Genomic DNA, 16,823 nt, shown 5'->3' on the forward strand with positions numbered 1-16,823 from the left:
TTCACTGCTGTGTGTGTGTGTTCACTGCTGTGTGTGTGTGTTCACTGCTGTGTGTGTGTGTGTTCACTGCTGTGTGTGTGTTCACGGTGTGTGTGTGTGTGTGTGTGTGTGTGTGTGTATTCACTGCTGTGTGTGTGTTCACGGTGTGTGTGTGTTCACTGCTGTGTGTGTGTTCACGGTGTGTGTGTGTATTCACTGCTGTGTGTGTGTGTGTTCACTGCTGTGTGTGTGTTCACAGTGTGTGTGTGTGTGTTCACTGCTGTGTGTGTGCACTTTGGATGGGTTAAATGCAGAGCACAAATTTTGAGTATGGGTCACCACTTCACTTCACTTACTACTACTTCTATAAATGTGTAAAGTAGAAGTAGGTTTGCTGAATTAATTGTACTGAGACATATATTTAACTGGATTAATAACAAAAACATAGTTTTTATGAAAAGCTAAATAGCTAGTAATTTAATTTATTTGGTTAACAATTTAAATAATTTAATTGTTTTTCAATCCAAAAAGGTAGATTAATAATTCTGATATAATATTATCAATAATTACTTGTTGTTGTTGATTTTATTATTTAAAAATACAACATACATGATATTTATTAGTTATCTTGATTACTTTATAATAATTAAATTATAATGATCCTATATGTGAAATAGATAAGTGTTTTTATTGTTAATTAAAATAAAATATTTAGTATGATAATTATAATATACTTATTATGCTTATTTATTATCGTTGTTTACGGCTAAAAACACATCTATTTAATTTTTATTTGACCCTCTAACTCTAACACTCTCTATTCTAATTCTGTTTTATATATTTGTTTTCTTTTTTATTAAAAAAACATGAAGACTTGCACTCTATTTGTTTTCTGGCTGCTTGTTTTCTATAAAAAAGACCTTTAATACTAGCTTTCTCTATTCTTTTTCTGTTCTGTCGATTTTTCTTTTTATCTATTATATAATTAACAACAACAACAAAAAAACTTGCTTATTATTGCTCTTGTGTCGATTCTGATTGCTTCCATTGTGCTTTGGATAAAAGCGTCTGCAAAATGTCTAAATGTAAATGTTTCTTTTGTTATTGTTGTTGTTAGCTATGTATTTATTCTTCAAGTCACCGCACAGTCCTAAAGCACGCCTGAGAGGCGAGGTCATCACCTTACACCGGTCCGGTTTGTTGCTGGAGATTGACTGGCAGTAACTGGACGGGGAGTTACCGGACACCGGAGGGCGGGTGGGTGTAGCTGAGGAGTGCGCGTGCGCTCACTGAGCTCGTGACGTTCCGGTGCTAACCGACAGGAGTCGGGAGAGGAGAGCTCTACTACACCGAGTGCGTCAGTACACCGGAGGGACGCTTGACAAGGAAGAAGTGGCCAGTCCCTCAACATACTAAGGCAAAACGAGAGCTTGTTGTTTTTCTCCTCAGTCAGTGTGTTGTTAGGCGACACCGGAGCATGTCACTATGACAACGACTGGACTTTACACAGAAGCCTTCTTCTTCTTCATCATCATCATCATCTCGGTAACGTTAGGTGCTGCTCTGTAGATATCGTAATCGCAGTAGTCGCGTAGGACTGTCAGTTGTCAAGCCTTGAAGAAGAAGCCGTAGAAGACAGTCATGGATCAGAGACTTGCTACAATGATCAGCTAGCGTCTTATGTGTCCATTCTTCACGATTAGAGGAGAAAGCGAAGACCGCACACCTGGAGCAGCATGGATTTGAGTAGCATCAGGAGGCTCATCACTCGATACGTGAGTACAGACGCTATCACTCTCTCCAACTTGTTGGTCTGGTTTCGAAGAGCAGCGCTGCTTCCGATACACATTTATTTATTTTTTTACTTTAAAGCTAAAATGACACGTTATATATTCATTGTGTCCGTTTGTAAGGCGTTGGTGCATCACTTTTGAGGCTCTCTGTGAATATGGAAAGAGCTAGCAATATAGACTCACTCAACCAACCGGTTTCTACTGTTACTAATCTCAGGCTTTCATAATGAAGTTATCACTGCGGTTCCGTTCCGTCTGACTGTGACCTGATTCTCAAACCAACTCACTAATGTTATGTTTTCATGTCTAACGATGAGCTCACTCATGACTGAGATTCACAGACTGTGTTATGAAATATCAAAACTGGAAATTAGCCTCAATGTATTAAAAGGTAATGCGCACGCGCGGAGGGCAGGTGTGCATGAATGATGCCAAAAATTTGTGAATGGTTTAGTATTGCACACTTGTCAGTATAATACGTTAGTATCCTGTAAGTGTTTTTTCTTCTTGTTTTTAAGCATTGGAAGCAACCCATGAAATCCCAAATCCCATGTTTTGGTTTTAAGAATTGTTAGATATATTTGATTAAAATCTAACATAGAATAAAATATCCAAAAAACAACCCCCCCCCCCAAAAAAAAAATCAGAAATCTAAATAAAAATCTAAAATAAAATCTAAATATAAAATCAGACATAATTATTATTTATTCTTTTTTTTGCCCATCAAATGTTTGTATTTCCTCTCTAATCAACTCGACTGGTACTAATAACCTTGTTAGTTAGGCTACTGTAAAAACAATGATCATATAGCTACCTATTTTTCTGTAATTTGTGGGAAATATAACTGCATCATGAACTAAACCACGCTGAAAAAATGAATTATTGAATTTACTACATTTTTTTTAAATAAACAAATTTAGTTGACTATCTCTCAACATTTTTTTATGTAGCTCAATTAAATTATTTGCTACAACTTACCTTAAATGCATTTAGTATAATTTTTTTTCAGCAGCTCAGTTTTGAATAAATGTTTATTTATTTGTTTTGTGTGATACATAATTTAGTTTGAGTTCTTTTATTATTTGTATACAAAAGGAAAAATCATTCAAAAGTATAAAAATTATTTTATACTCTATTAATTGAAAGTGGCTTAAAGGCAGAATTTTTTTGTGCGTCAGTAAAAACTCCCATCAAATTCCATTAGAAACAAAGAAACATTGTTGCTCTACATCGTTTTATTATATAATCCAATCGTTTTCATAGACGTGTTCAGTCGATAGGTTATTCTATGTCATTACTACACAGATTAGACCTGCTTTTAAGCCACTTAGCACTCAGTATAGGCAAGAGTACATGCTAAACCAACTGTCCAAGCTGTTGGGGGTTAGAGAAAGAGATTTGCCCAGTAACTGAATCAAATAGTGTTGTCAAGATTCTTTAGTGGGTTAAACAGGCGGGCATGTAAGGTTAAGGACATTTTACAATAGAAAACAATTCCTTCAAAACAATACAAAATGTTATAATGTTATTTTGAAGAATATTTCTGTTTGTCGGTTGGTAGCTGAAATGGTGAAAAAGCATATGAAAAAACTGCATGACTATTTAGTTCTCCATCACTGAAGGCCATATGAATCTGTTATTCTGTTGTCTGTCACTGTATCAAGATGTCATGCAAACAGATGAGCAAAATCTCTTGCACTGTCTAGACAGTCTGCAGAAAACCTGATGAAAAGTGTGTGTGATAAACATGACGTGAGTAGTAATGGTTGTGTCATGTCACAAACACCTCTCCTGTCTGTCTGTGTTTTGTTTGCTCAGGTTTTACGGTAAACCATGTGACACATAGTGCTCAACAATAAGGGTGCCCTGATGAACGATTGCTTCAGTGTTATTTTATTAACATTGAGATGCTATAATAATTATGAATTAGTTTGTAGTTTTTGAATTTTGATTTTAATGAATTGAGTTATTAATGTAGTAGTTGTTTTTGTAAACAAGTTAAATTAAAATAAATTGAAGATGATTTTATCTTATTTAATTTTGTAAAATTGTTTTATTTTTTAGTAATTAACCCTTGGCTGTTTGTGTCACAAAATATCACAATTGTTGCTCACATTCATGGGTTTTCATGCCTTACAGAGATCTTTTTGACCAGTTAAAAATAAACGTTTTATTGTTGAGCTTTGCACACATTAAAGCAAGGTTATGGTTAAACCTTCAGAATCATATTTGCATGGTTGAGGTTTGAGAACAATGCTTCATTTGAAATGCAAAGCAATAAAATCCAATGGATTTTTTCTAAACTTTGAAATGAATTTATCCTGAGGAAAAGTTTAAACTTTTACGAAAGTTAAATGCATGTCAGTTTTTCTGGGAAACAGGCATTTTTTTTTATCCCACCCTAACTGATAATTTAGAGAGAGCTGTGTCATTAGACCGGACTGAGTGTAGTCACATGAATGTGTGTGTGTGTGTGTAAGATTGCCTGTGAAAAGCACAGTCCACCCCACTGCTCTTTGATCTAATGTGTGGTAATGCAGGTTGGCAGAGTAAAAGGAGAAAGGCAAATGAGAGTACCGGGTAGACGAGAGGGAAAGAGAGATGGAGCGAGAGAAGAAAAGAAGAGAGAAGGATGGAGAATGAGATGCGTCAGAGGAGATGAGAAATAAGTCCCTCTGCGGATTTGACAGGCTCAGACAACAAAGGAAGTGACAGTGGAATGATTTGCTTCCACCTGTAGTAGCGCTCACTTCCAGAGTCTGTCTGCTTGAATGGGCATTTTCACTGTAGGAAGATAAATATGAAATGGAAATCTGACACCTCTTTTAAAAGCTCATCATTTTTAGACCAGCTAGAATTAGTTGGAAATATGGAAATTGTTGTCTGCTTTGAAGTCTGGAAGAATGTTTCCTGTTTAAGAGAAAATAGATTAGATTAGATTCAGAATTATCAGTTGCAATCCCAATGTGCGCATTCTTATTTAAGGTTTATTTTAAGGTGGGGTGTGTGTGTTTTGTTTCTTTTTCAGTATTCAAATTCTTAAAATACTTCATACATAAAACGCTTAAAATTGTACTATTGCTGCAGTATATTGTATGCATACTATACTAGCCAGAATATTGGAAATGTACAGTTTTTAAGTGATTTTTAAAAAATTTTATAATACAGAATAATTGCCTTTATATATACAATACTTACAATTATTAACATTACAGAACAGGTTACCAGTTCTTTATTACTACGCAAAAACGCAACTCCCAGCCATCACCGGCTTCTGAATAATTTCCAGCATTGGACAGGAAGTAGCATGACTGCCCATTTCCTGTCCCAGGAGGCTCTGAGGTAATTTGAGCTCTGTGTACAGAGGTAATCTCATTGTCTGTGGTCAGCATCAGGAAAGACTTATTGGAAGTCATCCTACATGAGCAGGAATATGATTCAGCTGGTCAGACAGTAAAACAACATGGAAAGTCATGCCAAGCAAGTTCATAAAGTACATAAATGTTTCTCTTTCCAGCTATGACCATACTCAGCTGTAGACTAACTAGCCTGAAATATGTAATATGTAGGAATAACATACTACCATAAAATCATTATTTTTGTTGTATGTGTAATTTCTATGCACAAATTAACCAGAAGTATTATTTGTTGTGATTTCTCGTTTCTTTTAAACTCTTTCTGAACTCATAAATTGATCCGATGTGAATTGTAAGAAGAAGAAAAAAAGTCAGTAGAAAATGCATAAGATACTGATCATTTTCTGCCGGGACATTATCTGTTAATTTTATGGATATTTCCTTTAACCCTAAAACACAACACAATGCAATTTGTAATAAAAAAAAAACAGGGAAAACACCTTTGAAAACCTTTAATGTACTTTACTTGGAGTATAAAGCTAAGATATGTTTACCTAAGACTGCATTTTGGGTAAAAATCTCTTTAGTAAATAATTAGCAGTTTTTATCTGTTAAGATAACTGTAAATAAATCACAAAATCAAAATGAGTTCATGTGACAACAGTGTAGCATACTTTTGTTGCATAACGTTTCGTTTCACATATTATTTTAAAACTATGGTATGCAGTAAGCTTGCCAGTTGTGTCAGCCATACTAACATATTACATTGATTTAAAACATGTTTACATGACTAGCATTAATGGAGTTTAATGGCGCAAGCAACACAAATTTTATCAATAAATCTAACCTAATGGAACACTTTAGACAGAGCACATCATCCAACACAGTAAGTGCCAGCAACTAGCTGACCAAGCATCAAGAAATAAAACTATATCATTAAGACAACCATCAGTTTTACTCAAATAGTCTTAGCTTATGTCATTGTTTGTGCCTTTGGCTGGATGGTAACACCCACAACAAATCCGAGCAAACCATATGTGGATATTTTTATTGTATGTGTCTCTTATGATGGATCACATTGGTTTAATAAAGCTAACAGCAGCAGATCAGGGTGATGTTGCTAAAGGAATAGTTCATGCAAATGAACATTCTGTCATCACTACATATCTTTACGAACCAGTATGACTTCATTTATTCCATAGTGGCAGAATTGAATTTTTTTGTGTGAAGTTAAGGTTTTAGACTGTTGAGGACTCTTTGCATGACGCATACTCATGCAGGCACGTACGCATGTTCACCATTTATCTCGTAGACAGCGGACGCTGAACCGTGAACAGTATGCTAGAAGGATTTGTTGGTAATCAATATGGGTGATGAAATGATAATCATTATCCTCATGCTTGACATGCTCACCATAGTTCAACTGAAGTTCATGGTCTGCGCCTGAATTTACAGAGTTAAGAGCTGTGTTTTGAAACGACTAGAAGATTTTTGCCATACACAGCTAAATGTGTTCTCACAAACTTATTTAGACTTCCCATTCGAGTGGCCTGCTGCATTCCATTCTGAGCAGCTTATAAATGACAGCACACTGTCAGCCGAACGCTGGTCCCTCAGGGTCTGTCAAACAGCAGCCATGTGATTCTTTTCTAAGTGGAATGATCGAATGACTTGTGCTGTGGTTAAACATGATGTAACAAAGCTGATGTTTGTTCCCCAGTGTATTTGTTACTGGATTTGCATTCAGTAAAGAAAAGAAAATTAAAAAACTGAGGGAGAGGGGGGATAATCGTAGATGTAGCTTCAGGATGGAAACATGGCTGTGTGTGAGAGTGACAGTGAAAAATGCTAGATTTTTATTTTTTACCCTTGAAGTAAACGTAAAGGTCAGAAAGGCATGGTAATGTTTTGACAGAGTTGTTGCCTTCCAAGAAAATATAAAAATATCAACTTATCTCTCTTCTCTCAAGCAGAAAATAGTGTGATTCAAAAAGTGATGCATTTAGCACAACATAACAGGCACTCTTTCTCTTTCTCCGTCTGGCACAACTTCACAAAAAATGTTAAAAATGCCTAGAGCATATTCCACCCAAAACAAAACAAAAAAGATTTTATTTTAGATAGTTGTTTTATCCATATGGGTGAAATATCAAATTTTAAATTAAATCAAACATTTCAGCCCAAGACTACAGTGTAGAGACAATGACATTTGTGAAAGAAGGCCTTGAGCTTGGAGTTTTTGGGTGTAACCCTGTTTAGGCTCACTTCAGTTGTACTTTGAAGAACCAACGTGCTGCGACAAGCAGAGAATGTTGTTCATTCATTAGTATGGGAATTTTTCAATTTTTCTAAATAATATTAGATTTATTTTAAAATTCTGATGCATTTTCAAAGTTATTTTAATGTTCACCGAGATTCTTGAAGTTTTCTTAATGCACGTCTATGTCTACTGTAAATCAAGATAAGGACAGGCTAAATCGTACCTCTGCTTGAAGCCACTGCAAATGCCCTGATATGATAACTTGGTGTAGACCTTCTGCTCCCATATAAAGTACTGTAACTCTTGAGGGCTTACTGCACTCTTAATGCAACAGTCAGAGGAAAGAGCCACTGGAATAATAGCCTGTTGATGGCTGTGAAATTGAATTGTGCTTGTTAAAAGAACACATGACTCTCCACTCTATAGCAATAGAGAAGTCTGAATGCCATTGAATGGGCAGGTATTTATTTGAAAGAGGATTTTGGGCATTACATTTAGCTTTAAGATAGGGGGAGTGGAGTAGGAAAGAAAGGATTGGTTTGAAATGACCTTCACTGGATCTAAAAGTTATATATTTGACATAGATCGTGTTTCTATATTTCTCTTAATCTTTGGGAATGTTATCCTGTTTACTACAAAATTCATGTCTATAAATGTAAATGAAAAATGAGTCTGTCTTAATGACTTCAAAGATTTGTGTATTAGCCAGCCCTTCTCAAGATATCCCGCATGCTTGCACAGAAGATGTGAAGAAATATAAAGATGTTTGGTTTGAGTTATTCAACAGACATTCTTTGCTGAGTCAGACTGTCTTTGTATGAAAGGGTCGTTGAGTTTATGCAGTGTACCCACAGATCGATGGAAGCATTTACAAGGGCTTAGCTGCTTAAATCCAGGTGTCCCTGCCTGCTGCGAATGGAAATTCACGTTGCTGACCTGAGATCAGTTTAACAGTCCACCTGAAGACAGTTTTAGATAGAGGATCAGTATGAAAGGAAATATTTTAGTTATGGTACATAGAGTCCTGATTACGGCATTTCTAGGCCATGTTTTGTTTTTGACACGATAGGAATTATTTGTTTTTAGGGCTGACGTTATGTTCCATTTTTAAACCAATAGCCTGGAATGAACAATAATTAATTTTTGCTGAAATGAACTTGTCTGTTAGATTAAAAGAGCTATTTTTAGCATGTAATGGGCATTTGGCTTTTCGCAGATGTCCAGATGGAAATTTCATGAACATGAAGCATAAAAGAGTGTTTTAATATATCCCTTAATCTATCAAAAAACGCTTTCTAACCTTCACCTGTCCTCGTTCACTTTTTCTTTTCATCCCATGTAACCATCACTAAAAACATTGAACGCTCTAAATGAGATTAACAGGAGACAGGAGAGTTCAGCGGAGCGAGCTGCCAAAAGTTCAGGTCATGTGACCTCACCCCTGTCTGATCCCATAAGGCCCCAGGTGGTAAAAACCAGGCCAGAAAGGCAGAGAGAGATTTATTAGAATGGGAATTTTGGATATTTTTTATTAAATATTGGGTTTTGTAGGGCCTGTGTTTGAACTGAAAGGTTTTGTCTGTCTACACCAGCAGAGCTATTTGAATTGAATGGAGGGACGAAATAGGCAATAGACTGATAAGACTGCAAATCAAGAATCATCTCACTGCTCTTCAGGCATTGTGTGTATGAGTGTGTGTCAATCCGACACAAGCGGTCCTTGTCTAAGCGACTCACAAATGGAGCATGTGACGTACTGTGGAATAGCGATCTACACAACTAAACATAAGGCATGGAAACTGACAGGACAAAATGGACGGCCATTAACAGTGTGACCCAGTGACTTCCAGTTCCCCACAGACCTGTGATATATCTTCTGATAATGAGAAAGGAAACAAAACGTCACACTTTGTAACACAATATTCCCGAGTGACTCTCCACATGTTCTGATATGTACTGTCAGCTTTATGCAGGTGCAAGAAAAATAGGAAAGAAGGTAACAGTAACACCACAGCCAAACAGTCCAACTCTGCTCACTCACTCATGTAAAGATAGCCACAGCACACATATCACATATCAACACACTCACAGACTGCATCTGTATGTAGCTATAATAATATGTTCTTTCTTTAGGTCAGAGTGACATTTAAAGTGCTGGATTGTCAGAAAGCACTTTTTAGTCTTGTTATTTAAAAATGCAAGGCAGAGACAAACCAGGGAACTTAAAAAGTTACCCAATCACCACACACACACACACACACATACATATATATAGCTGGATGGATAGGCTTTTTATACATGCATGCATTACTATTTTATAATGTTTTTCAGTATAAACATTTCCAGATTTTAAACCACTATGCCATTCCAACCCACTACATTTGTTGTTTTAGAAGCATCGTTACATGTAAACATGGCAGGTCCTGTAAATTTCTCTACCCATCAGGGTGGATTATGAAGACTAACATGTTTGTCTGCCTTCCTGCTGGTTTGTTTAATTATGTATGAGATCAAAGTCACAGTGCCTGTGAGGGGGCTACTTAATGAGCACAGGCTAATTAGCCTGGCGCCATGCTGCCTATTAGAGATCTCTAAAGCCAAGAAAAGTTGATTTAGTGATCGCAGAGCCTCACTTGTTTCAGTTTGCATAGTACATCAGATTATAGAATTATAAAGATTGCTGTTGAAGAATGAGAAAAAAATAAGAGCAGTTGCTGTATTCACCCCAAAAAATTACATTTCTGTCATCATTTACTCACCCTTGTTCCAAACCTGAATGACTTTCTTTTTGACTTTCTTTCTTCTGTTGAGCATAAAACCAACCCAAACTGTTGCTGGACCAGCTGCTGTTTAGAAAATTACATGGAAAATAAGAGTTATGTTTTGGTACTCAAGCAGCGATAAAAGATTAATTTACTATTGGAGGCATCCACTGTTGCCAGATCTATCCTTATGAATCAAGTCTTGTAAAGGCATATGTCCAACACACTTGGCCGTCTTTGCACTTGTAGGAGCACCACTTACTTAAATTATAAAGCTGGCTGGATAAGAAGGTGTGAAGGATAATGCTGCCATCTTTTCCTTACATTTACTTTTAACTTGCCTCACTTGAGTATGTGCTGTGACCATGGGCCATTTCTTCCCAGGAGCTCACAGGAAGCAGGAACATTGATTTATTAAGAGTTGGCAAATTGAACCAAGCCTCATGAGAGCACCTGGCTTTTTTCGGCAGCTCCATTTGCCAGCATGGCACATTAATGAATAGAGGGATAATAGTCGACGCCGTCTGTGACTCAGTGACGCCAAGAGAATGTGCTGTTTTAGATGCCAGAATTACTCATGATTAACTGGTGGGATTGCGTATGATGATGGCATTTGTCTTCTTCCTCCATAGGATATTTGAAAAATAAATGAACTTTTTACACCATGTTGCAGTTCCTTAAGAACACAATCCATTCTTTTGAGTGGCCATTTATTGTTTTGACAATAAGTTGTAATGGATGAGAATATTAAGGGGCTATCATTACCAGAAAGCGCCTGTGGTCAGTTTAAATTGGAAGCTGCTTTCTTCTGTGGCTGAATACTAATGCTGGTGGGTGGAAGTGTGTACAGGGTCATGATCGTCACATTTAATATCCTGAACCCATCTGACCCACTTTAGGCTTCAGACGCATAAACGACACTAAAGGCTAAGCAACATTTTAAGGTTTTTATAGTAGTTACCCGAATAAACGAGTTCTTGATTGTCAACACACTATCTCAGCTAATTTTGCCAAATTTAAACATGTTTGAGTTCCAGATCCAGATCCATATTAGTTTACCTAGTAAGCACTGCAATACAAAAAAAAAACCCTTCTTTGTTGACATCTGTGGTTCCATGGAGAATCGTTAACATTCATGGAACCTTTACATTGGACAAAAGGTTCTTTGTTGTGAAAAATAGTTCTGTAGATAATTAAAATGTTCTTCACACTAAGAAATAGTTCTTTTAAGAACTGTTCACTGTTCCGAAAATGGTTCATCTATGTCACTGCCGCAAAAAACGTCTTATTTTTAGGAGTATACTGTTGAAAATATTCATATGTATGAACAGGTATTCTGAACATGAAAGGCTCAGCAGGATCTTGTTCTATTGACCTATTTTTTCTTCCCTAGGGGAATTTGAGGGCCCAAAGATAGATAGAGATGTTAACACTCTTGGATATTTGCTTGCGTATCTTCTTGTGGATAATCAAGCGGTCTTGCACAGGAAAGTCTCAACTGTTTCACTCTGTATCTCATCTTAGGCTGAATTTACTAAACTGTGTGAGCTGAAGACGAGCAAAGAGGTTGGTTGAAGCGACAGCCGGATCAAGCGTTGTGTAACATTAAAATCACACAGGGAAAAGCCGTTAATGGGCACAGCTAGGACCTCATAAGACCCCACAAGCCCTTGAGTCTCTGGATGATAAAGCATGTGAATGAAGACGTTTCTTCGAACTGACGAACAGGTTGAGAGAGTTCATAGTGGTTTCATTGTGAAGTGGAGGATTAAGCCACTTTATTAATGTTAGTCTGAGAGTAGAAATTGCCCTTCATTGTGTTACATAGTACGGGTGAGTTCCATAGAAGGCTCAATAGTATAATGAGAATAATGGGATATTATAACAGTATAAAAGTCTACATAATAATGGTAGAGATTCTGTACTACTCCTATTATATTTATACAGCCGTCGAAAAATTGCTTCACGTAAGTTAATATGTGACTGGCAAGGAAGCCTAAAGTTATGCAAAGATACAGAGCAGTATAGATTTTATTTGTTTACAGTTTAAAATGTTGCAACTTGTCATATTAATTGCCATATATATATATATATATATATATATATATATATATATATATATATATATATATATTATGTGTGTTAAGCACTGCTGTGTAATGGTAGTTTCTGCCTATACGCTGGGCTTCCTGAAAGTCACTGGCAGGTGGAAGAAGCAGACAGATTATGTAACACCTGTTTTTTGCAGGAAGATAAAAGCTGAAGCTATATCACTGATTGCATAGGAATTGAATGAGATGGAGCCGAGCAAGCTCAATTGTGGTGCTACCTGACTGAAGGCAGTGATGTGAAAATATAACTTTATGCAACAGCTCATTTTATATTTATGTAGGAAGTGTTTATGCTGAGGTATTAGGGAGCATCTTCATCAAATGTTCATGAAAACACCATTAGAGTGCAGAATATGTGAATAAACAGGAAGAAATGATAATCAGATTTGTGTTAGGATTGTAGTCAGCTTGATGGGTAGACCCTAAACTGCTCTGTTCTGTTTACAATATATGAAACTCATACCTTTTGATAAGGAGATTTTAAAGCAATTTATTTGTAAGAATTTAAAAATCTGCCAGACAAATCATTTGTTTATAAAGTGTTAATAAGTTGCTCTTTCCATTTCAGTTCAAGTTAATATATTTCAATACATGCTGGAATATTAATGTGACTGAAAAGTGTCAGGGTTGACAATTTAGAGTTTGAAATGGCAATCCTTGTGCTCAAGGTTGTGAAACTACAATATGCTTATTGGAATGAGGATTTAATGCTTCAGTTATTAGTTATATCAAAACTTAAGACAAAGTAATAGCAAGTGAATATTTGATTTGTCCTTGAAGATATCACTTCTTAAAAGGACGATGATGTCATTATGATTTTATTTTTATTATTTTTATGTAAGATTATAACTTTAAAAGAGGAACATGATCATGGTACACAACTTTGAGTCTTTTTAATAATACACTGATAACTAAAATATGTGTTATATGCAGTGTGTGTATATAGATTTTTTGACGCTAGATAGATAGCTCTCAACTTTCTTTTCATCTGTTCTTCCTCTGGTTTCACGGTGGGGGCAAGAGTGAATTATTCCTCTGCTGTGCGCTGTCAATTACAAACCTATGGCTCCATTTTTCAATTAGCTGGAACGCAGGATCCCTGGCTGAGATGAGCTGAACATCGATCCTCGTCTGAATCTTATTTGCTTCTGATAAAACATCAGTATGTTTGTTGTGCTTTAGTTACACTTTAAACACCTTCAAAAGTTACCTTTTGGTCCAACACACCCACATAATTATTTATTAAGTAAATACATTTATTCATGACTATTTGTTAGTTGGAATTGTTGGAATTCTCAGGAAGCTTGTATAAGTGAAGATGATAAAATAAGGACAGATGGATGTTGCGTTTAAACACTAAATGGTCGAGATACTGTACTTGAAACAGGACATCAGGTGAATGACTGGAATTCTTAAAAAAAAAGAACTTATAAAATAGTTAGTCATATTCTGTTCATTTCCCATCTTCACTCTTTCATCAGAATCCATTAGTTGTAATATACAGTATACATAAAATACACAATATGATCACACTCCTTAAGGCTCCATGGCTGTAGAACTTTGTGTATATGTGTGAATTAGTGTGTGTAAAGTCATTACATTGCAGAGAAGTGAAGCCTAGCAGAGCTTCTATATGACTCATTTGGTAAGTGGGTTAATTAGAGTGACCCACTAAAGAGGAGCAAACATGTGTTTTAATGTGAGGTTAATGATAAAAGTGCTTGCTGCAGGTCAGGACCACCGAGAGCCGTTGAACACCCTGAGAGACTGGATCCTATACATTCAGTTTCTCACACTCCCGAATCGGATCAAGAAAGGGTCCCTCCTGTCCTTAATATACTGTAGAGTATGACAGATTATTTCTCTTGACATATCCTTGAAATCTCGAACTGAAAACAGACAAGCATATGGCTTTATGCTTCATTGTATTTTATTTGAAATTGCCAGCTAGACAATGCATTAACATTTATTGATTTGTTTTGGCAAATACTATGACATAAATCTGTAGATCCTGGGAACTATTAATAACAACCATCATGTGATCATCATATGTGTGTGTTTCAGCCACACCTCCTGATCACATTATACAGACATGACATTGTGGCTCGCGTCCTGAGGCTGGTCACATGCTAGCAAGATTGATTATTGTGTGGGGTTGAGAGAGGGGCGAGGGTTTGAGTGATTAAGTGATTATTCTTATATAATTCTGGAAGGCGCTAGCAGTTTATTCTCACCGGTTCTTATACTGCTGACTCCTCAAGAGAGTGCTGCACATCTGGTCCAAGCTGCTAGCTGTTGTAAGGGGCTCTAAACATCTGTTTGATCTGTACACAGACAGACAAGAGATGACACATGCTTTCCCACGCTTGGCCACTAATGGATCATGGGTTTTGACCAATGCATGTCAACTAGATGACCTTGGGCATGGGCTTCAATCTTTCATTCTCTTGTGTATGGACTCGTTATGTGTTCGTTAAATATTTCTAGTGGAATATATGTAAGGAATAATTGATGACAGACTGTTTTTGAAAATGATTGTTGTTGTTGTTGTTATTTTTATTAGAATTGTTTTCTTCAAATAATAATTAAACAATCCATCATCTAACAACAACATTTATTTATCAATTTTTGTGTCTGAATAGTAGTTTGCTCATGTTATAGGAAATAACTATCATTGTCAACTAGACTTATTGTTGTTAATTAGTGCTGTCAAATGATTAATTGCATCCAAAATAAAAGCTTTTGTTTACATAATATATGTGTACTGTGTATGTTTATTATGTATATATAAATACTAACACATGCATGTATATATTTAAGAAAAATTTTATGTTTATATATTAAATATATTTATATATAATATAAAATATACAAATGTGTGTATATGTAAATATGTAAATATTTTCAAAATATATACTTTGTGTGTGTATTATATACATAATAAATATACACAGCACACATACATATATTATGTAAACAAAAACTTTTATTTTGGATGCGATTAATAGCAATCGATCGTTTGACAGCACTATTATTATTATTATTATTACATACTGTGTGTATATAAAATACGTTTTTGTTATTATTATTATTGTTGTATTTATATGCTTATTTATTTATTTATTGTTTTAATAATACTGTCTTTGTGTTATTAGGTATTACGATAATTGTAAGTTTCCAACAACTACAGCAACAACAACAACAACAATAATCACTGTTATTGTTATCTTGGACTTGCTTATATCAATTATCCTTTTTTTGTCATTTTGTGCTTTCATCAACTGTGCTGCTAAATATAGTGATACACAAGGACAGGTACACTTTACACTAATGGATACCAACTCCAGGCCTTTAAATATTTTATGTGCACATGTAGCACATTGGCCCAGCGTTCCCCATGAGATAGCATAGACCAGTGAAGGAATCCTAACGTGTATATGCAATGGGCATCTGGTAGAGACAGTTGTGATTAAGCTTGATGAGAGAAGAACATTATGGCATTCAAGTCTAGAAGCTTTCAGACCTCTCTGCTCTCTTCCGGGAGCGGAAGTAGCTAACAGATGGAGCGCATTTGAGAGCAAGTGTAGCGTTTACCATAGATACACCTCCACCAGCAACAGCGTGAACCCCGGTCAGCGAGTGAGCATAGCATGATCGCCACAGATGGCCAGTGTTGTTGTGTTTTGCAGATTTTTATACATTTGCTTGGCACCCTGTCTTGTATATTTCCTTAAAAAACATTTATATTTATGAGTATCTTTTTTTTTTTTCATTCAAACTGGTTTGCAAAATGGTGACTGATTCATTCGCAAACTGATTTGCATAAAGTGCTTGTCCAAAAGACTGGAAAAATCATAGAAATTCTGTAGGAGTATCTTAAAGGTACATCCGCAGCACAAAACAGCCTTTAATTTTAAGGGTCAGAGAAAATGGTTGTACAAAACTAAATTATGTTGCCAGAAAAAAATATTAAAAAGTATTATGAGAAGCAGAAAAGTTCATACATCAGCAACAGACTGAGAAGCTATAACAATTTGGGTAGCATTTTTCAATAGCGTCTTACTAGCGTCCTGGAGTTGTTTACTGCACACATTTTCTCCATGTTTCTTGGCTAGGGGCTGATTGTTTGGCCTGTTGACAACCCTATTAATCTCAGTCCTGTACGGGCCTGTCCGCCTCCCCCAACAAACTATATTTAAAATGCCTTTTGTGATTGTAAAATGTTGTTAACCTTAAGGACGAGCTGACTGGACAAGCGTGATAGCTCTTATCGCTAGCTTATGTGGACAATCCATGAATTATACACAAGTGTTTAGCAAATGTTACCAGAGCTACCATTGCATCAATAGCAAGGATGTGTGTGGGTTGTGTTAGAACGGCTGTATTTCAGTCATCTTCGCTTTGGTTATCAGTGGGTGAGATAAAATATGTGCAGCTCTGGTTTTTTGTGGTTTGGAGAAGAGCTGATTCATGAACAGACTCTTATACCTGAATCCTACACCATCAACAGAGCCACGACAAAAGCATTTCACTTTCATTTTGTGTTTGTTTACTGTATTCAT

General features: G+C 36.0%; 1 protein-coding gene across 2 annotated transcripts in view; it reads left to right on the forward strand.

Annotated features, from left to right (window-relative positions):
- Positions 1–1,325: 1,325 nt before the first annotated feature.
- atp11a (ATPase phospholipid transporting 11A) overlaps positions 1,326–16,823 on the forward strand; it is a 62,080-nt gene continuing 46,582 nt past the window's right edge. For both annotated transcript variants that reach the window (XM_079420498.1, XM_079420497.1), the window contains exon 1: positions 1,326–1,754. In XM_079420498.1, the coding sequence (XP_079276624.1) occupies positions 1,716–1,754 (39 nt within the window). In that variant the 5' untranslated portion in view covers positions 1,326–1,715. The remainder of the gene's footprint in view (positions 1,755–16,823) is intronic.

This window comes from Barbus barbus (assembly GCF_936440315.1).
Source record: "Barbus barbus genome assembly, chromosome: 7".
Taxonomy (NCBI): Eukaryota; Metazoa; Chordata; class Actinopteri; order Cypriniformes; family Cyprinidae; genus Barbus; species Barbus barbus.